At 37.8% G+C, this 24,980-nt stretch overlaps 2 protein-coding genes across 2 annotated transcripts in view; one reads left to right on the top strand and one right to left on the bottom strand.

Annotated features, from left to right (window-relative positions):
• The window catches only part of LOC104599734 (uncharacterized), a 35,675-nt gene extending 18,400 nt beyond the window's left edge, over positions 1–17,275 (top strand). The window contains exon 3 of the mRNA XM_010262402.3: positions 16,819–17,275. Coding sequence (XP_010260704.1) covers positions 16,819–17,042 — 224 coding nt within the window. The 3' untranslated portion in view covers positions 17,043–17,275. The remainder of the gene's footprint in view (positions 1–16,818) is intronic.
• Positions 17,276–20,643: 3,368 nt separating this feature from the next.
• On the bottom strand, positions 20,644–22,524 carry LOC104599732 (zinc transporter 5-like). Its single transcript, XM_010262400.2, has 3 exons — positions 21,832–22,524; positions 21,510–21,659; positions 20,644–21,059 (listed from the first exon to the last, which is right to left on the bottom strand). The coding sequence occupies exons 1-3, from the start codon at positions 22,438–22,440 to the stop codon at positions 20,754–20,756; spliced, it is 1,065 nt and encodes a 354-aa protein (XP_010260702.1). The 5' UTR covers positions 22,441–22,524; the 3' UTR covers positions 20,644–20,753.
• Positions 22,525–24,980: the final 2,456 nt, after the last annotated feature.

Genomic DNA, 24,980 nt, shown 5'->3' with positions numbered 1-24,980 from the left:
AAGATGAACGATTAATAATCAGTAGACCTTTGGATAAAATTTGCATCTGTGAGTATAGTATGAAACTTCTCAAACCATGCCTGGGAGCTTGCTTGAGACCTATAGGAATTTCTTTATCCGACATGCCATAGAGGGATTGTCACAATAGCCTAGAGATGGTTTCATAATAATTATCTCCTTGAGGTTTCTGTGCAAGAGCATTCTTGACATCCATCTAATGGATGGCCCATTGTTTGAATGTAGATATTAGCCAAAATCATACTAACAATAGTCATTTTGGCCACAAGGACAAAAGTCTCCTCATAATCAATGTCGTACTCCTATTTATACCCTTGTGTCACCTTGTGAGCCTTATATCTGTAAAGGCTCCCATCAGAGTTGAGATTCACCGAGTACACCCATCTATTGTCAATGAGAGAAATACTTGTGGGGGTAAGTACTAATTCCCATATTCTCATGTGCCATTTGATGCAAGATCTTTGTGATTCAACACTATTCTTGCTACCAACTTAGGTCTAGATGTGTAGCACAAACAAAGAACTAACAGAGAAAAAAGAGAAGGGAAGAGATGGAAATAAGATGAAAACCCTAGGCAATCACGCCTAAGGGTGAGGGCAATCACACCCCCAACTTGGCAATTGCACCAAATTCTGTAGAGAACTTTCTTTGTTCATTAGTAAAAACTGTTCTTCAAATGAACCTTACAAGCTTAATAAGAAAGAAGGTTCCAAAGGAAGAAACTTGCTCCCCAAGTTAGCTTGCCCAACAAGCCGCTTACAAAAATAAGCTACATTAGACTAAACCTGCCCCAAACAATTACAAACATAAAGCCAAACAAAGGGAAATTACTACACTAAGACCTGTCTCCAAACATAGCCCTAAACATGAATAATTACAAAAATACCCTTGCTTTCTGGAAATGAAAAAAAACCAAATAAGTTCCGTCTAGGCAAACTCAACCACAAAAAAGCATCTTAAGGTGGATTGAAGACTGTAGGGTCTTCCCAAGTTGATCCATTGCTAACCCAGCTCCCATGTGGGCCCCACATCATCATAATGATGCCAAAGAAGCATAGGAGTAGCTTTAGTTCTCTCTTGATGCACCTTAAGTTAATCCTCATCACTATTGCTAATAAGGATTTGAATTTCATATCATAGCTTCTTTCCAATGTGGAACAACCATAGGCTGCTAGTAAGACCTAGGAATATTTGTGGAAGACAAGGCAACAGAAAAGGAGCTATGGTCTTAAGGAAAACTATAGTAGTTAGGACTTATGAGGACAAGAAATACAGGTAAAGCAAAGTAAAGGAGGATCAGAGGATGGTAAGGGATCAATTATAGGAGGTGGATAAATACTTACATTGTTAAGAGGGGAGGGGGAACTAGTATCTGGTGGTGGACAAACTTTTGGTGACGAAGGGGGTAAAGGAATAGGTGCTGGAAGCCTGGAACAACTAGTCTCTTCTGAAAGAAAACATGGAGCATCTCTAGAACAAAGGGGGTGAATTTGTGGAACCTACAAAGTCAAAAGAGTGGAGCACAAATATAGATGTAACGGGGAGCTTTGCAATGTGAAAAAAAGGAAATATTCTTAAGGAAAATAACATTTTGAGACATTCGAATGCAAAGAGAATGAGATCATAACAAATGAACCCTTTATGATTAGAATTGTATCTCACAAAAGCACACATGCAATATTTATTAACATTAGTACAAGAAGTAGCTTTAGGTAGGGGTGAGCATTATTCGGTTAAAATCGAAAAACCGAACCGAAAATTTTGGTTTTGGTTCGGCCTTTTTGGTTTTTGGTTAAAACGGTTCAGTTAATTCGGTTTTTGACTAAATTGGTTTCAGTTTTTAGAATTAGAAATTTGGTTAACCGAATTAACCAAACTTTCTATTATTATATGTAATATATAATATGTAAGGTATAGTATATAATGTGTAACATATAATATATAATATTATATAACATATAATATATATTATATGTTATATATATTATTAAAATTCGGTTTTAATCGAAATAACCGAATACCGAACCGAAAATTTTGGTTTTGGTTATTTCGGTTTTTCTATATAATTCAGTTTCGGTTCAGTTTTACTTTTTTAGTTTGTTTTTTAAAATTTCGGTTTATTCGGTTCGGTTTTTAACCGAATAAACCAAATGCTCACCGCTAGCTTTAGGTAACAATCATCTAGACTGAAACAAAGACTTCGGTTATAATATGCTTATTTAAGGTTCTCACAATATAGTTCTTGTGACAAAGATCTTTTCAAGGTCAAAACTCGGACTAGCAGGGGCAGGACCTACAAAAAAATACAAATGGGTATACAGAAGGAAGAGAGTAAGAGGTATTGGGACTTCTGATTCTGGTAAGAGGGGGTGGCGGTGTAACTTCAGCAATGGTCTCCTACTTTGAAGGAATGACAGGAAAAACAGATGAGTGATGTAATTTCTGACTCTAGTGGAATCCAGCTGATGCAGGAGACTGACGGGGATGAAGAAAACCCAAGAGGTTTGGATATCCAGAAATTAGTTGATAGAGGTTACAGTTGGGAAAAGCTTGGGCCTGGTATTTTGGTGTGGTAAGGAATTTTCCAGGAAGGCCTTTGAGATTTTTGAAAGAAGTAAAAAGGATGAGAAAGTGAAGAAAAAAAGCCTATTTTCAGGGGAACAAGGTTTGGGATGAGGATTTTACGAATCAAGAGGATGGGTTTACAGATGAAGATTGAAGTGTGCTTCAGGATGGGCTTGCAATTTTAGTCTAGTGCTGATTTGGTGGTCTTTGTCTTCTGAATCTTTTTTTTTGGGCCTTTTGTTGATCATTCTCTTGGTTTTGATTGGTTTGTTTTGGGTGTGTGATGGAGAACCATTAGGCCTTTCAGGTCCCCCGGGGTTGCTTCCTTGTTTCTGGTGATATCTTATCACCCATGCTGCTGTACTCTTCTTTTTTCTTTTAATGAAAATTTTCTTTTTATTCTTAAAAAGTGCTTATTTAAATATTGGATTTAAAGGATTGACCAGAATATGCCCCTGCCATATGGTTAGAGGAACCAAAATCAATAATCTAAAGGTGACTAGGAGAGGAGCAATAATATGATGACTCACTAGAAAGATCAATGGTTAAAAATGCAGAGGAAATGGCTGAGGATACCAATTGTCTCATTTTCTCTTCTATAAGAGTACCAGAACTGTCATCCTTTCTTACAGTTGGTGTGGAAGCCATTGTAATACTGCCTAATCCTTCCATAGTAGGACAATAAACTATTTATGCTCTTGCTATTTATGGTAATTGCACAAGTTCTTATAGTGGGAGATAAGATGCCCATACTACTAGAACTCATAACATTGTACTCATGACAAGTCCTTGTTGGGTTTGGACCTGTTTGCTAGAAAACTGTCTCAACTCCGGAATAATCTTTCCTACTAATAGTAAACTGAGTAGTTAATCTCGTTTCCTCATTAAGGACCTCACACAAAACTGAATCAAGAGTATATGTTAGACCTCACCCTATTGAGAATGTTAGACCCAAGCACCTCATATTTTGGTCTCAGATGCATAATCTTCCTCCTGTCAAAATGTTTTGTCATAGCTTTGATACAACAGGTAGATGCTGATTTATCCATGTATACTAGCTCATACTCCATCCCTAAACCCCAAACCCAACATAATGTTCTTGGATTTTCTTCTCTCCTTTATTGTAAGAAAATATTTTGGTTTCAATCAGATATTGGTGAGACATATTAGATTGCTTATATAATTTTTCCATATAGGCAAACATTTCACTAGCAGTCCGAGAACCTTTCATAGGAATAACAGTATTTGTTTCAACCAAACTAAGAAACCATGATACAATCCGAACCTTATCAATCTTCCATTGCTTCAGATTTTTAAAGTCCGATTCATCAGGTTTCTTAGTTGAACCATCAACATGACTCTAAAGTCTTTTTCCTTCAACATAAAACTGAATATGAAATTTCCAGAAGGCATAATTGGTCCAATCAAATTTCACTTGTAGAATTTTAGATTTCTAGGTATCCATCTCAGCAAAACAAAAAAGCAGAGAGCAGTGAATAATCAAGTAAACAACAAGGATTCTTGAGCCATAGATGCAGAAAAGTATAATTGTCCCAAAGAAAATACTCCAATAATCAATTGTAGCGAGAGTCCAAAAAAGGTAAGAAACAGGTCTATCGAACTGAAGAAAGGGATTAAACCCTTCAAAATTGAATGGAACTCCGATCCAAATGAATGAAGAGGTGCAAAGAACTAGGACAACACAAGATCTAGGGCACAAGCTGATTGGATCAACAGATTAAGAAAAATAACAAAAACCCAATCTGAATGGCGATTTTCCAGAGAAAAAAGGGTATCTGTGCTCTGATTGAAACAGCTTCTAGAAGATATTCAAATCAATACTTAGTGACAGGTCTGAATGTCCTTATCCCTTAAAGTCTTAAGTGGTTAAGCCTAGATCAAGAGCTGATAGAGAAGACCTGCTCTAATACCATGTTAACCTGGTTTGAAGAGAACAAAGAGAGCAGAATTGTAAAGGGTGTGTTCTTCCTCTCACATGCTCTAAAAGAAATCTTATATATAGTAGAAGTTCAGGACTGTTATCAGTCTTGAACCCTAATGGATTTCAGGTTCGAAAATAAGAAGGTAAAGAGAAAAGAGGAGGAAGAGGGAGGAGAAGCAGTAGAACACAATAGTTGAAAAGGAGGAGCAGAAGCTTAATATTCTGCCGCCACCACTTTAATTAATATTTATAGGTTATGCTCATTACATGGAAAGGACAGATCTGCCCTTAGTCTTTACATAACAAATGGAGCAAAATAAGACTGAAATAAATAACAATTGAAACAACTAAATGACCAATAGCTAACCCTAGGAAGACTAGAACACCTTCTACCCTACGGACACAGTGGGACCGTAGCTGTGGGGCCCACATCAGTGTTCTCTACATTCCCCCTCAAGTTGGGAATAAATGTTTATCATTCCCACTTGGATAGATCCTCCTCTAGCTTCTTCCGTGGTACAGCTTTGGTGAGGATATCTGCCAGCTGCATGTTGGAGGTGATGTATGGGAGACACTTCTTGTGATGAGACCCTCTCTCGCACAAAGTGTCGATCAACTTCAATATGTTTAGTCCTGTCATGCTGCACCGGGTTGTGTGCTATATTAATAGCTGCTTGATTATCACAGTACAGCTTCAGGGGCTTCTCATACTCAATACCCAACTCCTCAAGTAGTGATCTCAGCCAAAGAATTTCAGCCACTCCGTTAGCCATTGACCTGTACTAAGCTTCAGCACTAGATCGGGAGACAACACTCAGTTTCTTACTCCTCCAAGAGACCAGGTTACCTCCCACAAGAGCACAATATCCAGAGGTAGGCCTTCTGTCATCAACACTCCCAGCCCAATCGGCATCCGTATAGACTTCCACCTTCATGTGGTCATTGTTCTTGAATAGTATACCTCTACCCGGGCATCTCTTCAAGTATGCTAGTATTCTTTCTGCTGCTAGAAGGTGTGTGGTTCTAGGAGAATGCATGTACTGACTAACAACACTAACTGCATAACTAATATCTGGCCGAGTGAGGCATAAATATAGGAGCTTTCCCACTAACTGCTGGAACATAACTTTGTCTTCAAGCAGCTCCCCACTCTCTGCACTAATCCTGTGGTTCTGTTCAATGGGTGTATCTGCAGGTTTGACACCCAGCTTTCTAGTTTCAGCCAACAGATCTAGAACATATTTCCTCTGAGAGACAAAGATCCCCTGTTTAGATCTAGCAACCTCAATACCCAAAAAGTACCGTAGTGCACCCAAATCTTTCACCTCAAACTCTTGATGAAGGAGCTGTTTGAGGGACTCAATCTCATGGCTGTCATTTCCTATCACCACAATATCATCAACATATACTGCAAGTAGTGTCAGTGAGGACTCCACCCTCTTGATGAATAGTATGATTTGACTGGGCCTGTACATAACCGAACTTCCCAAGGGCTGGTCTGAATTTGTTGAACCAAGCTCTAGGTGACTGCTTCAAACCATACAATGCCTTATTGAGCCGGCAGACCTTCTTACCAGCCTCTGTATCATAGAATCTAGCAGGCAACTACATGTAAACCTCTTCCTGCAAGTCCCCATTCAGGAAGACATTTTTAACATCCATTTGGTACAAAGGCCAAGTGTGGCTTGCTGCAAGAGATAATAGAACCCGAATGGTGGTCATCTTGGCTACCGGGGCAAATGTCTCCAAGTAATCTATTACCATAAGTCTGAGTGAACCCTTTTGCAACTAGCCGAGCTTTGTACCTCTCAATGGAACCATCCGCATTGTGCTTCATAGTAAATACCCATCTGCATCCAACTGGTTTCTTTTCTTTGGGCCAGTCAACTAGCTCCTAGGTATTATTTTTCAACAGGGCATCCATTTCAACTTGCATTGCACCTCTCCACTCCGGGACTGATAGGGCTTCTTGCACTGTTCTTGGAATAGGGACATTAGCAACGGAAGTGAGATAGGACCTGTAGGAGGGAGATAGGCGATCATTGGACAAAAACTGGGAGATGCAGTGGGCTGTAGATGTGGTGCAATGTCGTTTTCACAGATGGCAATGGGAAGGTCAAGGTCATCTGTAGGGGGTGAGGTAGCAACAATGGAAGAAGTCTCTGTGGGCCTTGGGACTAGGACTGTAATATCTTGATATGGAGCCGCAGAAGAGGTTGGAGCTGGCCGGGACTGCTGATGACCAGGATCAACCTGCCTGCATTGCTTGTGATAGACTCTCAACTCCCGATCCCCCTGACCACCCTCGCTAATGCAGCCCTCATCACCCACTGGAATAGGTAAGGGTACAACCCCAAAAGTATTAACCCTGCCCTCACTGCACTCCCCCTGAAGAAAAGGACCCAAATCTCCACGCTCACTACTCTCCTTCTGAGGAGAGACCCGAGAATAGTAGGGTGTCTCCTCAAAGAAAGTGACATCCATGGATACAAACTTCTTCCTTGAGACAGGATCATAGCAACAATAACCCTTTTGAGTTTGTGCATAACCAAGAAAGATGCATTTGGAGGCCTTGGGTTCGAACTTGGAGTGATGGGGACCGAGAAGCTGAACAAAACAGGTACAGCCAAATGTTTTGAGGGGAATAGTAAACAACTCCTCATTGGGGTATAGAAGGGAAAAATGAGGTTTCATATCAAGAACCCAGGAAGGAACCCGATTAATAAGATATACCGCCGTAAGGATAGCATCACCCCAGAAGCGAATAGGGACATTGGAGGTAAACATAATACTTCTAGTCACCTCCAAGATGTGCCTATTCTTCCTTTCTGCAACCCCATTTTGCTGAGGTGTATGAGGGCAAGTGCTCTGGTGGATAACCCCATGATTAAGGAGGTACGATGCCAATGGCTTAGCAAAGTATTCCTTTGCATTATCAGATCTAAGAACTTTGATCCTGACATCAAACTGGGTGAGGATCATTTGGTGGAAGTTTTGGGTCAAGGCAGGCACCTCATCTCGTGAACGCATAAGATAAACCCAAGAAAACTGGGTGTGGTCATCAACAAATAACAAAAAATATCTGTACCTACCCAGAGAAGGAATGTGATATGGCCCCCAAACATCAATATGCACAATATCAAAAGAACTATTACTCCTTTTATTACTCAATGAATAAGAGTTTCTACAATGTTTAGCAAACTCACAACTTTCACATTTCAACTAAGATGACTCAACAGACTCAAACAAAGTAGGAAACAGACTCTTTAAGGACCGAAAAGACAAATGACCCAATCGGTTATGCCAAAGCATAACCGGACTCACAACCTGAGAAACAAGTAACTTCTTATCCATTGACTCTTCCCGACGAGAACTCTCCCCGAGCAGGTAGATCCCATTCGTCTCACGGCCAGTCTCAATCACCTTCTTCATCTCCAGGTCTTGAAAAACACATCGGTCAAGGAAGAAAGTTACTGAGCAGTTCATATGTTTGGTAATACTACTAACGGAAAGGAGGTTAGTATCAAGTTTAGGAACATGCAAGACAGAAGACAAGGAGATAGTATCCGACAGTTTGATGTCACCCTTGCCAGAAATAGGGACAAGAGAGCCATCAACTATAGATACTTTATCCCTACCAGAAGATAAGTGATAAGTAGTAAACAAAGAGGGCAAGCTAGTCATATGGTCGGATGCACCTGAATCTATTACCCAACAGGGTTCAGTAGTACCGGGAGCGGAGGCATGGTAGGCTGAGGCTCGAGTACATGAGTGTGCAAAGGCCGATGTGGCAGGGGCTGATGATGATTGCGGTGACTGAGCCGAACTGCCAACTTCCTTTTCCAATTGTATTAGAGCAGCCCAAACTGCAGCTAAGGTCTCTAATGGTGTGCCTCTTGTGCCAGATGAGGATGCTGAATCAGTAGTCATAGCCACATGAGCATTACCCTTTTTATTCCAAAATTTTTCCGGGACCAAATGTGGATGCAACTTCCAACATGTTTCTTTTGTGTGTTTAGGTTTCTTGCAATGCTCACACACCACATCCCTTTTATCTTCCTTCTTTCTGTCCCTCTCTGAATCACCCTCTGTTTTGGGTTTGATAGCTACCAAGGCAGGTGTAAGCGGCTGAGGTTGCATCATGACTTTCCTCCTGGTCTCTTCATTGTGCACTAAGGAGTATGCCTGAGAGAGGGTCACACTATCTCTGGTCAAAATTTGCTGCCTCACAATATCATATTCTGAATTCAGTCCTGCCAGAAACTCAAACACTCTGTTTGTCTCGATGTGCTTTTTATGGGTCTGAGCATCTTTGGGACTCTCCTACTCAAGAGTCTCTAAGTGATCAATCTCATGCCACAGAGACTTCAAGGTAGAGAAGTAGACCAACACCGGTTTCTCTCCTTGTTTAAGGGTATTCACCTCACATTTCAATTCATATGCTCTGGCAACATTAAGGGGTTGGGAGTAAGTCTCTTTCATCACATCCCATATCTCCTTGGCTGTCTTTGCCCGTAAGTAATTTCGGCTGATGTGAGGCTGCATAGAATTACACAGCCATGTCATAACCAAGTAGTTTTCTTGGACCCACTTGGTATACATAGGGTCTCCCTTCGAAGGTTCTGCCACATCTCCCAAGAGATACCCTACTTTGCCCCTTCCCCCAATAGCTATCATGGCTGATTGGGCCCATTCCAAATAGTTTGATCCATCAAACCTTACGGTTATAATCTGAAAACCTGTCTTAGAACCACCACCATAACTGCTGTTTCCAAAACTGCCTTCTGCCTGATTCTTAAACTCCATTTCGGTCAAGAACCAGAAGTCTCAAAATTAGGGTTACTACAGTCAAAACAGCACTTGGACTATCAACCACAATCACAAAATCAGTATAGAACCAATCTGTACTCACAGTAGATGTGCATGAAACAGGTATAAAACTGATCTGAAATCAATAACCACACACAACAGCAACAGTCCGAACTGTTTTCACCCCCTTAGAAGAGTTCGAAACCCCAACAGAAAACTGAAAAACAGTTTGAAGAACAATTTGATATGCTGAAGCCAAATTGGGGTTTTAATCAGTCCTAAAAGCAAATTCTCAGCCGTACACTCCAAACAGTACCGTACAGATAAGGCTTGTAGTAGGGTTAATATGAAACCCTAAAAAACTGATCAATGTTGAGAGAACTATTAGGGTTTTCCGCAGTATTAGATCACAAGGTTCAGTCCAGTACTAGGGTTTGCCGCAGGGTTAAGACAAAACCCTAGAGAATAGAAAGATAAAACCCTAGAGTGGTTCGGCCGCCCTTGCTAGATAGGTCCAACCTATCTTCTCTGATAGTACTTCTCTCAGAAAATAAAAAACTTACAATAGGATGTTGTTCGCTGCCTTCCAAGGTTACCCGAACCCTAGCCTTCTCTGATTCTTCCTGATCACCAACTCGCTGCAACTGTGGCAATTCTTCAAACAGCTGCTAATCATCTGGAGATCTCCAAGAACCAGTCAACGAACTCTACTTTCTCAGCTTCCAGCCTTAGATGGTTCTCATGTGGTCGTCTGGACTAGACTCACATGAGAAACCCTAGCTTTGATACCAAGTAGAAGTTCAGGACTGTTATCAGTCTTGAACCCTAATGGATTTCAGGTTCGAAAATAAGAAGAAAGGTAAAGAGAAAAGAGGAGGAAGAGGGAGGAGAAGCAGTAGAACACAAGAGTTGAAAAGGAGGAGCAGAAGCTTAATATTCTGCCGCCGCCACTTTAATTAATATTTATGGGTTATGCTCATTACATGGAAAGGACAGATCTGCCCTTAGTCTTTACATAACAAATAGAGCAAAATAAGATTGAAATAAATAACAACTGAAACAACTAAATGACCAATAGCTAACCCTAGGAAGACTAGAACACCTTCTACCCTACGGACACAGTGGGACCGTAGCTGTGGGGCCCACATCAGTGTTCTCTACATATATTAACGATGTAAAAAGGTGAGAAAGGATAATTGTGACTTGTGCCCTTCTCTTACAAGAACAAGTAAGCTGTACAAAGAAATGATAATGTGAATATAATACACCATATAATAATGCTTCCAAGCTCCATAATACAAGAAAAATAAGAATAGGGATCAGCCTGTAAAATCTCTACAAGCTACACACAATTGGAGGGGGGGGGGAGCTCTTCCCCTATAATCCATAAACAAGTTTACTTACTCTGATGATGAAACATTGTCAGCTTGATCATAGATACTATCATGACCTAAATGAGCTATTGGTCCACTGCTTGGTTCGCCCTGTGGGTATGATTGTATTTAACTTCCTAGTTCCACCTTCCTTGAAATTTTGATGCAGTCTTGGATGATGTTGTAAAACCTCCATACTAGCTTGTTTCTCTGTATCCACATCTTATGGCTAGTAAATAGGCCTCCCTTGCCGCCCAATACACCCTTCACTGTTTCTCGAATAACAGTAAATTTCTTAATACAAATATTAAAAAATAAATTTTTGGAGAACTTTTTTTTTGTACTTTCATTGCAAAAACAGAGGGGAAGGGATCTACATGAGCCAGATATACAAGAGCAACCAGCCAAAGAAAAACCACAGAAAACAAGAAAATGCATCCCTCAGGATTTACAAAGGCATTGTAGAGTCTCTATACAAAGCATCTCTTCCCACTCTAGATTTGGCTAACCATTCAGCCACACTGTTGAGCTCCCTTGGAAACCACCTGAAATGGCAATTCAGGAAAGAGGTGATTTCCTTAATCTCATTGAAAAACTGTTGAATCTCCAAGTGCAATCTTGCCAATTGTTAATCCACAGAATCACCAATCTCGAATCTACTTCCACCACCACCAAGGCTATATTAAGAGGCATCACAGTCCTTGATCCCATCACCCCAGTAAGGCACAAGTCTCAGCTTCAACAGCATCTGCCTCACCAATCGGCCCACTAAACACCTAGATCAGATTACCATTAGACTTAAGAATACAGTCCCCAATCCCAGCCTGTCTCCTATGGGCTATGGCTTAATGTACCTCTGCAGATGCCATCAAATTGCAGAATAAAATCTGAAGGTAGCCTTGGACATATGCTGGACCTATTGGTTGCTGACACACAGGAAGAATTCAAGACTTCCTTCAAGGTCCTCTCCAAGTCTCCAAAATAATTACCTCTTAACTGCTTGTCAACTTTCATCCATGAGTTAATAAGGAACTGGTTTCTCCCTTTCAACTCTTCTAAGGACAAGCGTTTTCCCTAAAAAATTCTCTTATTATGATTCTCCCAAGTACACCACATCACAGCATTAACCACAACTTTCCCAAAAATAATGCTTTCTTTCCTAGATTACAGCCTGCCCACTAGTTAAGGAGATCCTCAACCAAGTCAGGAAGGATCCACTGAAAAATGCTATTATGGAAGAGGTCAATATAGAATTGCCAATGGGTGTGAGCTACCTCATAGTTAATTAAAACATGGCCACAGGATTCCCCATCCTTCCTGAACATGATACAAAAATAATGCATTTCTTTCCTAGATTACAGGCTGGCTACTAGTTAAGGAGATCCTCAACCAAGTCAGGAAGGACCCAATGAAAAATGCTATAATGGAAGAGGTCAAGATAGAATTTCCAAAGGGTGAGAGCTACCTCATAGTTAATTAAAACATGGCCACAGGATTCCCCATCCTTCATGAACATGATACAAACATGAGGAGCAAATAACATTGGCCCTTTCTCTTCCTCAGGATCCTGTCACAAGTATTAATGCCACCACAGGAAGCCTCTCACACAAAGAAGCAACGTCTAAGAGGGATCATGGAGAACCCTCTTAGAGAAGAGGAGTTAAAGTCAAATCTTCCTATCATATTGTTTCTGCTGGGATGAATCTTAGGACCGAAACAAATCTAAGAATGGACAAGCAGTCAGTGGATATAGGGCTGGTAATCTTGACCCCAACCCACTCACCTTGGAACGCATCCATACCCACCCATTCTATTGGCGGGTCAATATGGGTCGAGAAACCCATTAGGGTCAGTGAAAAAGGGTTAGGGTGGGTTGGGTTGAGGGTACCCATTAGGGTCAAGATGGTTGGGTTGATGGTTTCGCCAAGTCTCATAAAAAACGCATTTGAGGTGACTCAAACTCAGGGCCACGTAGCGCGTCCACATCTTGCTCCAAATCTTCAATTCCAAGCCACTAAGCCACATTTCATTTTGTGATTAATATTGAAATAAAATAGATTTTATTAACTTTTGTGTTCACAAGCAATTTAAACAAAAAGCACATATTTATATTTAACAACACTAACTAAAAGCTAAAAAATAATATTAAAAAATAGTATTTTATAAACTAATAGAATAAATTATCTATCAAATCTACATTTATATAAAAAATGATTTTTAATATAAAAAATTTATACAAATAGAATATTAATAATAGAATAATTATTTTAATACTTAAAATTTATAAATTCACACATGATATAAATCTTAATATTAAATTGAATCTATCAAATCCATTAATCTACATTTATTTCAAAAAAAGACTTTTATTTCATAAAATTTATAGAAATAAAAATATTAATAATGGAATAATTATTTTAGTAATTAAAAACTATAAATTTGTATATGATATGTATCTTGGAAATTTTAACAAATTTGATATACTCTAAGTTAGGATTATATTTTTATAAATTATTAATTGATATTTTAATTTGAGTTGATTTTTTGTTAATTTTAAAAATTAAAATAGTAAAATAAAATAATAATTGATATAATAATTAAAATATAATAGGTGCATATGTTTAGTGGCTTGGACTCTTGATTGATCCATTATAAATAAAATTATATGATATCTATGCATCTCAATATATTAATTGTAATATATTTCTTCATATATATCATTAAAATTTACATTTTATATGTATTTATATACTATCTTGTGATTGTTTTGATCTTAAATTTCGTGTTATTAATGTATTTATAAAATTTGTATGTATTTCCCTACCGTATCCATACGTTTCCATATTTTTTGTCCAGTACGATACCCAATACCGATACTTTAATCCTTGGTTTTAGTAATTCGAAAGTCTCTATTCAGGTCAAGACTTCCTTCTACCATTTTCTGACATGTTTTTATGGTATGTTTTCATGTTTTCTGGTGTTTTCATGCATTTTCTACCAATTTTTTGGTATCTTTTTTGCATTTTTCTAATTTTTTCTGCAAAAGTTATGCATTTTTTTTTGCATTTTCTGCAATTGTTTTTCTATATCTGCATTTTCTATAATGTTTTGGTATTTTCTGCATTTTTGCAATTTTCTGGTATTTTTCTGCATATCTTTTGCAATTTTCTGCAATTTCTGGTATTATCTATAATTTCTGCATTTTCTGTAATTTTCTGGTGTTTTTCTGCACAATTTATGCATTTTTTCTGGCGTTTTCATGTAATTTTCTGTATATGTTTTTGAATTTTCTGCATAATTTCTGCATTTTTCTGGTGTTTTCATGCATTTCTGCAATTTTTTGGTATTTTCTGAAATTTCTGCAATATTTCTGCCTTCTTTTCATTTTTTGCAAATTTTCCGTTTTTTTTTTTTTTGCATTTTCTGCAAAGATTTTGGTTTTTTTTTGCATAATTTTTGCATTTTCAGGTATACGGGTTGGCCTGACCTGTTTCTGCCACATGGTACCTTGGTAGAGATTATTCTCTCAAAAATGTTATTTTCAGGTATATGGGTCGGCCCGACCTGTTTCCGCCACATGACAGTCTTAAGATATGATTCCCTCAAAAATGTTATTTTCGGGTATATGGGCTGACTCGACCTGTTTATAGCACTTGACTACCTTGAGAATGTTGGTTCTCTCAAAAGTTGTTATTTTGGGTATACGGGGGTTGGTTTGACCAATTTCTGCCATGTGGCAGCCTTGAGAGATGTTCTCTCAAAAACTGTTTATTTTTGGGTATATGGGCTGACCCGACTTGTTTTTGCCACATGGCAGCCTCGAGAGAGTTGGTTCTCTCAAAAGTTGTTATTTTGGGTATACGGGTCGGCCCAACCTGTTTCTGTATTTATAAGTGAGGGTAGGTGGGTAAGGGGTCAATATGGGTGGGTCAAGGTTAGGGTGGGTTATGACCCTTTAACAAGCATTGATGAGGGGTCAGGGTTGGTGGGTCAATATGGGTGGGTTGATATTCCCATTGAGAAGCTTGAGACTAGAATTGGAATAGAGGAAGATGAAAGGGAGGTTGGAGGAGATGTTGAAAAGAGGATGGTGAGAATCCATTGGAGAAGAAAGAAAGAAGACTGGTAGTGTGGAAATTGAGAAATTGGCTGAAGGATGTTGAGGTTGGAAAATCTTTAGGTCTGTGGTTTCTGGGTGGAGAGGCGTTTGCTCATAGAGCTTTTGCTGAATTAGAGAGGAGATGCAGGGAGGAGAAATTGAAGAAGACTGTAATTGGAAAATGAGGAGAGGGCTGGGATGAGGAAGTTGAGGGAAGGATGAGTCTGTTGAGGAAGAATAATAGTAGCAGTTCTGATTAAAGGAGTTCTTCCAACTCTTGTCTTTTGAATGTGGTCGTTAGTGGTTTGGGGAGAGATTTCACAGAAGGTCCTGATTAGAGCAATTAGAATTTTTTTTTGTTGTCTTTTGAATGTCTTTTGGTGTTGTCTCCTTTGTTTTGGGTTAAGGTGTTGCATTAGCATCTTATTGGTGGTTGTATTCAGTTTTTATTTTCTCTAATAACTTTTTTATCTTAAAAAAAATAGAGGGATAATGGAGAGCCAAATACTTTTATAGGGGAAATAGGGGTTATGTGTACCTGCCACCAAGGTATAAAAGAAAGATTTAACTGTTAACAAATCTATTTGAGGAAATGTCCTGGATCCTGGGATTCAGCATCTGTTAATGCTCTACAGAAATTGAAGGAAAGAAAAGACCTTATTCCCCTCTAATAATAACTGAGGAGATTACAATCTCCTTACTCCTTACTCAAGGCAAGTCGAAAAAGGCTAGGGTAAGTGGAGTAGAGGGGCTGTTTCCCTAGCCAGAGGTCAGTCCAGAATTTGATTCTATTATCATTTCTTAAGCTAAATCTCAAAAATAGAATAGCAACCCAATTTTCAGTATTCTTGGGAAATTTGGAAAGAAAGAAATACAAGAACTTTTGAAGGAAAATTGAAGAGCAAGGGAGGTTAGGTGCAATCATTGGGGTGAAGCTTATGGATTGGGTGTGGATTCTTTTAGAATTTGAAGGCTTTAAAAGAGAAGATTTGGATGGAATTTTTGGAGTACTACGAATTTTTAATAGATGCAATCTGTTCTAAAGAGATGTATTTGTGCCTTCTGTTTTTTTGTAAGTTTGTGTCAGTTGGGTGCCTTATCACTTGGAATTCTTGTAATTTGTTTTTTATTTAATGAAATTTCTCTTTTATTTATCTTCAAAAAAAAAGGAACCTTCCCAGGGTTGATTGAGGAAGCTCTGTTGAGGTACATACTAGAAAATAAATTAATAAAAAACTCAAATAATACCAATATCCTATCACCCAAAATTCCAAGATTGGTGTAGGAATTGGAAAACTGATTTATTTCCCAATGAGTTCTTTCCTTGATTTAGTTTTTGTATTATCAAGATTCCCCAAGGAACTCTCACTAAGAGTAAGATTTTGATGGTCTTATTATTTAGGGGACGTCTTGGTGCTCTTTACTGGTCTGGATGTAAGGGGAAGACCAAGAGTAACCAACCAATGGTGTCTCAGTTGGCAAGTTATCTGGCTATTGCCACCGAGGTTTTTTTTTTTTTTTGGGGGGGGGGGGGGGGGGGGGGGGGGGGGCGGGGGCGCTGGGTTTGGGGGAAAGGCTACCCCATCGTGTACCCCATGAAAAAAATTATTCATTAGAATATATGAAAAATTATCTGACCTGGAAAACTATGGTCTCTTTTCATTTTTCTTTCAGGAAAAAAAGAAACTTTTTTTATGACGAGTCTGACTATATTGACCAAAAGGCATGATCCCTAAAAACTGATAACCAATCAACTAGTATCGTAGAAGTGGTAAACCAATGAACTGGGTACTTGTCAAAATTCACCACTGGGGGGGGTGCTGATGGTGAAAGTTCTGGCATCATAGAAGTTGCCTGCTCCTTTATACCTCACGCATCACTCTGTCTCTTTCTACCTGACTACCTCTGTTCTTGTTCCGTTTTAATTCTATCCATTTACATTCTCATTTGTGAGTAAAAAATAGTTAATATATATGAAAAACTTACTTCTCTCTCAAACTCTTTTGGAACAGGTTCAACACGGTTGTCCTCTGAATCACAAACACTGCTAAGTGGATTTCTTGCTGTTATATCGGTTAATATGGTTATTGCATTCTACATATGTATGGCAATGAAGGAGCCTTTACATAAACATGAGCCAGATCCTGCCTTTCTTGCCAAAGCCAAAGCCAGTGTTAGCCAATCTGCACCAGGTCAAACTGAAGATTCTTCACAAGGTCGTGAGAAAAAAGAGTAGGAGCTCAGGAAGTAAGTGACCGGCTTTTCCCTTACAAAGTCCTTGTCTAATGCAGCTGCCAAACCATGTGAACTGGACCCCAAGAATTGGGCTATTTTACCCTGCTTGATCCACATTGGCTCATTTTCGAAATTTGCCAAATATTGTATTTGAAGAAATTAGTTAATTTTGACAAAGCATTTGCTAAATTGGTTTGTGATCAGTATGGTATTTAGGGAATTCGAAGTGCATCATTCATGGACTATACCAACTTGATTATCACTGCAATGAGTTTATACGTTTCTATCAAATTATCAAATATTCTCTTGTACTGCCAGGATTAAGAACAAATTAAAAAAAAAGGATAAAAATTGTATACACAGATCGACTTTAATTCTGGATGAAGATGCCCAAATTGAGCGGTGGAACTCTCTTCATCCAATTTACTGGGGGGCAACCCCCCCGGAGTGAACAAGGGTACCCTGAAGCCCTTTTACCATAAGACCCTGTTCGTTTTTCGGTAAGTTATTTATTCGGGTAAATGCAAAATCCCATTGACCAATGCAAAATCCACATTAATCTGAAAAAAGAACATGGTATTCTTGGTCAATGGAAACCAAAATCCCATTGACCAACTTCCCCCCTCTCAAAATCTAAAAAAGAACGCCCCCTTAGTCCTAGAAACAACCACAGTTATGCTTGTTAGTTGGTTTAATTCAGCTCATTCATCTATAGAAGCTATTTTGGTATTCAGTAATGTTTGGAGTTTGGACATTAGGTTGGAATCTTTGGCTCGAGTTTTGTTTATGTGGATGTGGTGGGGCACAACACTAAAATCTTGTGATTACTGATGAGTTGGTGCATTATCCTTCCATGTTTTGGCGTCATACTTTACACTCTACATGTAAACTGCTAGTTTTTTTTTTTCAGGTTTACATCCATAATGTGATCCAGTAGAGATTCATCAGAATACAAATAAAACTGAATAGGGTAGTCAAGATTTGCACCGCAACCAAATGCAGCCAAGGCTGTTAAACCTTTAACACAAGATGACATATCATGAACCAACTAGTAAAGGCAGCTGCATGTACATTATACACACCCTCGAAAAGGAGAGAAAAATGAAGAAAATCAAGTCAAAGTAAACGCTCTCCGTCCCATCCCAAATCTGAGGCCCTACGGCCGAAAAAGCTTAACATGCACAGAAGCTCTCATTGATTGTCCTTGTCCGAGCACCTTAGGGACAAAGCAAAGGGCACTCCAACTGGATTCCTGTAACTCAAGAAACCATTCACTTTAGCTAAATTAGCCCTTCCAAACGTGACAGATGAACTGCAGCTTTTTGTAGTGTCCGTCCCATTCAATTCAATTTCAATGGTTCCTTACTTCCTTTCATTGATCATTTGGTTGGACACCAAAACTTATTTTCATTTGCTCTAATGCAGAGAGAAGTCATGCAGAATAATGTAAACCCCCTTTAGTGGGCAACGCCTGCAAGGGTTTGAGATTTGGATCCTAACCACTAAGCAGGCGCCGCACCTACCCTGGGATGGATCTTGGCCATTTTGTTATTGGGAAATAAGAAAAAGAAAAGGAGATGAACCTTCCCATTTAAATCTTGAGATATAGAGAATTGAAGATTTATGTGTGTGTGTGTGTGAGAGAGAGATGCACCAAGCAACTAGGGCTGCAAGTTGGGCCGAGTTAGGTCAGGTTGAGGCCAACCCTAGCCCAACTCTAACCATAAACCTAACTAAATTCCTTCAACCCTAATCCAATCCAACCCAATCCGAAGTCAATTTAGGGTTGGTTGGCCCAACCCAAGCTTCTTCCCATCCCTTAAAACCTCATAAAATTTCTCGATTTTAGATCTTAACTCAACTTTCACTACATATATTAATCCTATGTTTCATTAGTCTTTGTTTGTTGATGTTTTTTTTTTTTCTGTTCTTTTGGTACAAAATTCAGAAAAAAACAAGTATTAGAAATGACTATAGTTTATTATGAGTTGTGACTTGCGATAGATCTTTTATGGGTGGCAAACAACAGAGAGGAGATGAAGAATAAATTTTCAAAAAAACATAAAATAATGTTATTAAGGTTTTAATCTTTCTGATTAGGATTAAGTGAAGTGATTATCTTAAAAGAAATACATGATACTATGTGGTGAGGGCTATATAAATATCATGCATCTAAACCAATCAATGTATGCTATATATTACATATAACATATATTTATATATGACATGTACTATAAAGTTGGGATTGGGTTGGGTTGGGTTGGGTCGGGTTGCCTAAGGGGTCAACCCTAATTCAGTACGAACTAAAGTTGGGTTCATGAATTTCAACTCTAACCTTAACCTGACCCAACCCAACTTTTTCGGATTGGGTTTGGGCCAACCCGGCCCAAGTTGCAGCCTTACAAGCAACAAGTGGATTTCTATTTCAGTCTTTAGATTAGTATACTTATTGATCAGGCAACTTAAAAGCTCACTGGGTCATGTTCTTTATTTATTTATTTATTTTTCTATCTTAATCGTCTAATTATCGTTCAGTTCCAGATAATAAAACTTGGAGATTAAAGCCTCTATCCAATATACATTTTTGGCTTAATATTATAGATTAGATATATTAGATTATCATTCAAAGAACCATCAAATAATTGTGAGTTCAACTGTTCAATCAAAACTGATTTAAAGCCTCAAGCTCACAGCAGCTTAAATCTATAGGGTTCTAGCTAGGCATGAACAAACCCTAGTCTCCACCATACCATACCAAACTAAAAGCTCCAAAGGAAACCAAATGGATAGGGATTCCTTTGTAAACAGAAAGCTTGACCTTACGTTTGCGTGTAGCCCACTTGTGACTTTGTGAGCATTTATATACCAATCCACGCCGAGATAATTGACTGGAATGTGGAACTTTATGAAGGAATTTTGACGTTACGGCCTAGAAGACACAAGAACTCATGTGGCGGCCCACGGCCCACCAGCTCAACTGGTACGTACTGAAAAGAATCCCACACCAGCTACAACCTCAGCCATGGAAAATGAGTGATTTTTCAAAGTTGAAGTTAGATCATCACTTGGGCCTGGTACACATATTGTTGCAATTTATAATGCTTTGGCTTCGTTTGTTTGGTTAAAAATTCCGAACCAGATGCAAATTTTGCACTGGGTTCAGCTTTGCATTCATTTGTTTGTGATTATGATTTCACTTCTGTCTGTTGCAAAATTTGTTCTTTACATCTCATTTGTACTCATTGGTTGTGCAACACTTTGCATCTAAAATATTAATGCAAAATTTTCCATCACTTTCCTCCTACCTAAATTCTCTATCATATAAAGTGGGGATCACATCGTTTTGTCTCTTACCTTACTCCTCCCAAACAAATAGCCTTCCTAACTTCCTTCCTGCCCTTATTCTAAAGAGGGGACCACATCATTTTATTTCTCACAAACCAAAATTTTGAAATTTCCCACATTTACATAATGTAAATGAAATTCGTATTGCAGTTTATTTTGACTTTTCAAAATGTGTAGACTAGTGCACAAAGCTTGGTCCATTTGAAATGACATTTTATATATGAATCCGTACTGTCTTTATCGTGAGATATAGGAAATTTCTATGAACATCCCTTTTTCAATTTCAATATAGAATTACATGTGAAACTCTCTGTTACATTAGGAATTTCGATAAGACAAAAACAGGTATGTAAGATAGACTACATCCTTAGGCCCATTTAGCTAAGACAGACATACAACCAGCCCCTAGGAGAAGTGAAGCATTGGCCAATATTTGAAGCTTTCCATTGCTTTGCATCCTAGGGTTCATGAAATCTGCTGCAAGCAGATCAACAAGCGCCATGTAAATCAGGATCCCAGCTGCGGCAGAGTCAAAAATCCCTTCAACAATGAGAGCAGTGGGGCTGTTCTCGTTATAAACATTTGTTATTCCCATACCAATTGCAATCCCAACTGGGGTAGTGAGGGAGAAAAAAAGTATCATAATCGCAGTGGCTCGGTTCTTAAATTTTGCCTGTATCATTTCAGCCATGGAACAAGAAAATTTTTGTCAGTGTATATATGCCCCAGATGTTAGCTTTGAGCATTGAATTCATTAATTCAAAGCCTGACCCACCCCCAAATGCTAATTGAAAGAAAATTTAAGTTTATCAAAGGCAAACTTTTAATATATTTATTAAGAGTACAAATAGCCTGTTTGTACAAAAAATAACAAACAGGGAGTAGGAGGTGCTCGAGTCAAAACGAAGAAACCAATATTTCAGAAATAAAATAGATCCAGGAATCAATTTATTAAAATTAATTTGTAACAGAGACACCCCAAGAGGGAGAAAGCCACTGAATAGGTCCTAGATGTTGAAGTGAAGCATAAGATGATGCTCCGAGGATTTATTTAATACTCAAACTGATGCATCCACCAAGGGAAAGATAACTCTGAAGTAATCAACTTCCATTAATTTGATACCTGAGTAATGCATCCACCAAGCCCCATGCCCTCAAAGAACTGATGGAAAGTCAGAGCTGCAACCAAAGGCCTTATTGTGGAAGGGTCTTCCGAAGTCCCCACGGAAATCCCAATGATCACAGAGTGTACCACAATTCCCAACTCCAAAACCTATTCATAACCAAGAAAATGTTACAAAAAGTAAGTTGACAGAGAGAAAATGAAACAGAGGATCATCTCAACTCAAACTAAAGGAAGCTTTTCTTTTTCTTGTTTACTTTCAGCAGAAAGAGTGAAGAAGAAAAGAATATGATCAAACTGATTAATCAAAACTCAAGCTTACCTGTGAGATGACTCGATGTCTCAGAAGCTCTGAGGAGGTAGAATCAGAGCCATGGGCATGACCATATGTGGCATGGGTATGGACATGGACGTGACTCACTTGCTCATCTGTCCTTTCTTCATCTCCATTCATCAGCTGAGACTTGTTAAAGTGAGACCTGTTATAGTAACTGGTGGCTGTAGTGTCTATCATCAATGTTCCGATTGCAGACATCATTGCAACAAAACCAGTGAACGGAAATTTCTCCCACGCCTTGCCTTTAAGGCACGGCGACGTTAACTGCTCAAAGGCATCAGGAAGTATATGAATAAACCCAGTAGCCAGAATAACTCCCGCTGCAAACGCCTTGATGATAAAGAAGATATTTTTCTCTGGATGCAATGCTGGAATCGTTTTCCCCAGGACCGGAATACACACTCCGATTGCACTAGCAGTCAGGATGGATGCAATTGCTGCAATTTTGTACTTGAGGGCTTTACTTTTGTCATGTCCGGTGTTTTCTTCAGGGTCGCATGTACACTCACCGGAGGCTACGATGGGGGCGAGGAATAGTAGCAGCAGGGTGAAGACTGAGAAGAACTGGGATGAAAAGGGTTTGAGCTTATTCATGGAGGTGAGATGATAAAAGAGAGAAGAGAAGACAAGAGAATGAAAATGCTGTGTGGCACGAAGTAACTACTGACCATTGGTTATATACTTATATATCTATCTATATATATAGTAAAACAAGTAGGTATAGAAATTTTCTCTTCTTTTTGATTTTTTGATTTTTTCAATTTCATGTTATTTTTTAAACAACGACATGCATTTTTTTCAAAATTATCTCTAATTTCTATTTATTTTTAAAATTATCTCTAACTCTTAATTATCCTCTCTCTTACTTTTTATCTATATCTATATAAAGATTTGGATTAAAGAATTTAACAATTATTTAAATATTTTAACAAAATTATATAATAACTTTAAAATATTTATTAAAAATACAAAAAATAATTTTATATTTTTAGAAAATATATCACGAAATTATGTAATAACAATTTAAATTATGTCTTTCCGAATTATTAATTTAAATGTTTTTCAAATATTTAATAATATGTAATAGCTTTAAATAAATAAAATTCAAATAACAAAAAAATTCAGTAAAATGTTGATTATTGGATAGATTTTAGTAAATTAATAAAACTATAAGAGATATTTTAATAAATAATCATTTCTATTATTTGACTTTTGCTTAATAAGTCAAGAGTCTCTGCTAGTTATATATATATATATATATATATATATATAAAGAGAGAGAGATTAGAATGTAGAGTTCAAGGTGTGAAAGAAACAAATGTCTTATTGGCTACCAAAGATGGCTATTGCTTTTTTTTTTTTTTTTTGAAGGCTACTTGCATTAAACACACGCAGCTGTTATATCTCTGCATATGTTGTCATCTAGAGTTCCGGGCCTTCTGGCAACCATTCAAAAATGGTCATGTGGCATGAGAACTGGTTACTTACAGAAACATTCTCACATTTTTACTCTTTTTTTTTTAAGGTTGTATTTGGATCGAAGGAAAATCTACTTTTTCCTTCAAACCAAACAAAACATAGCCTAAATGTTTGACGTTGATTGGTTTAAATCGCATGACTTCTTTTTAGAGTCAACTTCCCAATGTCGACATTCTCTAAGTCTTTTTCTCGGTCTACTCTTGTTTGTTTTTATTCATTCATTTATTGATACGCGGGTGTTATATTTTCTTGACGTGTGGACCTTATCTTTTCAGATTAATCGTTCCCATCTTGTTCCTTTCGTACCGTTTTCTTTGAATTATAAATATGCATACAATTACAAACAACTCCCTGAATTCAGCGAGAGAGAGCAGTGTCTATCTTTTCAGATGAATAGTTACTTTTAGGGATTTTAACTGTTCAGTTCATTCCTAAAAATCTTATAAGATTTGTGAGGGGGAGTATAGTTTACTTATCCCTTACTTTTATACCGTTAATGATAATAATGAGAGTAATAATATATCTAAGTTTTTATAAAATTTATACATTTTTTATTTTTTAATTATTTAATTATACTAACATGAATTAATCTATTTGACTGGGGTGGTTGAATCACTTACTTGCCACATGGACAGAAGATGGTTTTATTTTTGGGTCATTTTTTAAGTATGGGTTTAAAAGTATTGAATGTAGATCTAATTAATTAATAAAATTTATTTATGAGAAAATACTTTAATAGAGAGGAAAGATGATTTAATATCTTATATGGCAAACTGGAAATGATATTGCTTTTAAAAATATTCAAAGAAATGTTCATTGGGTTCTAAGAAAAATTAATGGAGTAATGAATATATGCAATCCTAATATAAATGTCAATGGTGACATAATTGTGTATGACATATTAAACCTTCCACCCTTGCTACATTATAGTGTTTTTATAAAGTGGAATCGAAATGGTACTTGAAATGAGTTCCTGAGTTTATGGGCGTGCTTCTAGTTGATCCTTGATCCTTCAATGTCAAGGAAAATTTAGAACTGCTAATGGGGTGAGTGGAGTGGGGCAAGTTTGATGCTTAAGACTTAAAGCTTGGAGATTTCTTATGACAAAACACAAATGAGAACCTTATAGAGGTTGATTAGGTCCCTTTTATAGATGTAATAGGGAATAAAAGGTCATATACTCATCCAATCACAAGGCTTGGGTTTCAAGAGAGTATTTTCATGAAAAAGGTAAGAGTTTTTCAAGTGGAGAGGGTTTATAGTCAACTTTCTTTAAAGATGTAACATTTTCCCTCAATTTGGGGTTGATTTTAAGGGGTTGTGTGCATCTAATGAGAGTCTAGGGCATGCTTGACATAACATAGTCAAATTTATGGTTCCCAATGGCAAAAAATATAAATTTTAGTCAATCATAAATGATATTTGGGGGTTTTTGATTTTTTAAGTCCAGTTGGCTCAATTTTTTTGATCAAGGTATTTTAATAGGTCAAATATAGGGATAACGTCAGCCCCACCCTCTTTAAATCTCAGGTTGGGATAGATGAAGGTGTAGTTTAATTTATCACATTGAAATAGAATCTTTCTAGTTTAGTGGTAAAACAAGTGAGTTAGGTTGTTAAGTTTGACATAGTGGTTTTTTTTTTTTTTTTGGTCTT

Source organism: Nelumbo nucifera, chromosome 7, assembly GCF_055504915.1.
Source record: "Nelumbo nucifera cultivar China Antique chromosome 7, China Antique-T2T, whole genome shotgun sequence".
Taxonomy (NCBI): domain Eukaryota; kingdom Viridiplantae; phylum Streptophyta; class Magnoliopsida; order Proteales; family Nelumbonaceae; genus Nelumbo; species Nelumbo nucifera.
This window is presented reverse-complemented; position numbering and strand designations above follow the sequence as displayed.

Coding starts and splice junctions, on each gene's coding strand:
- LOC104599732 (XM_010262400.2), bottom strand. CDS start 22,440: ATGAATAAGCTCAAACCCTTTTCATCCCAGTTCTTCTCAGTCTTCACC. Junction 21,660..21,831: donor GACATCGAGTCATCTCACAG/GTAAGCTTGAGT, acceptor GGTTATGAATAG/GTTTTGGAGTTGGGAATTGT. Junction 21,060..21,509: donor TTGGTGGATGCATTACTCAG/GTATCAAATTAA, acceptor GAAATGATACAG/GCAAAATTTAAGAACCGAGC.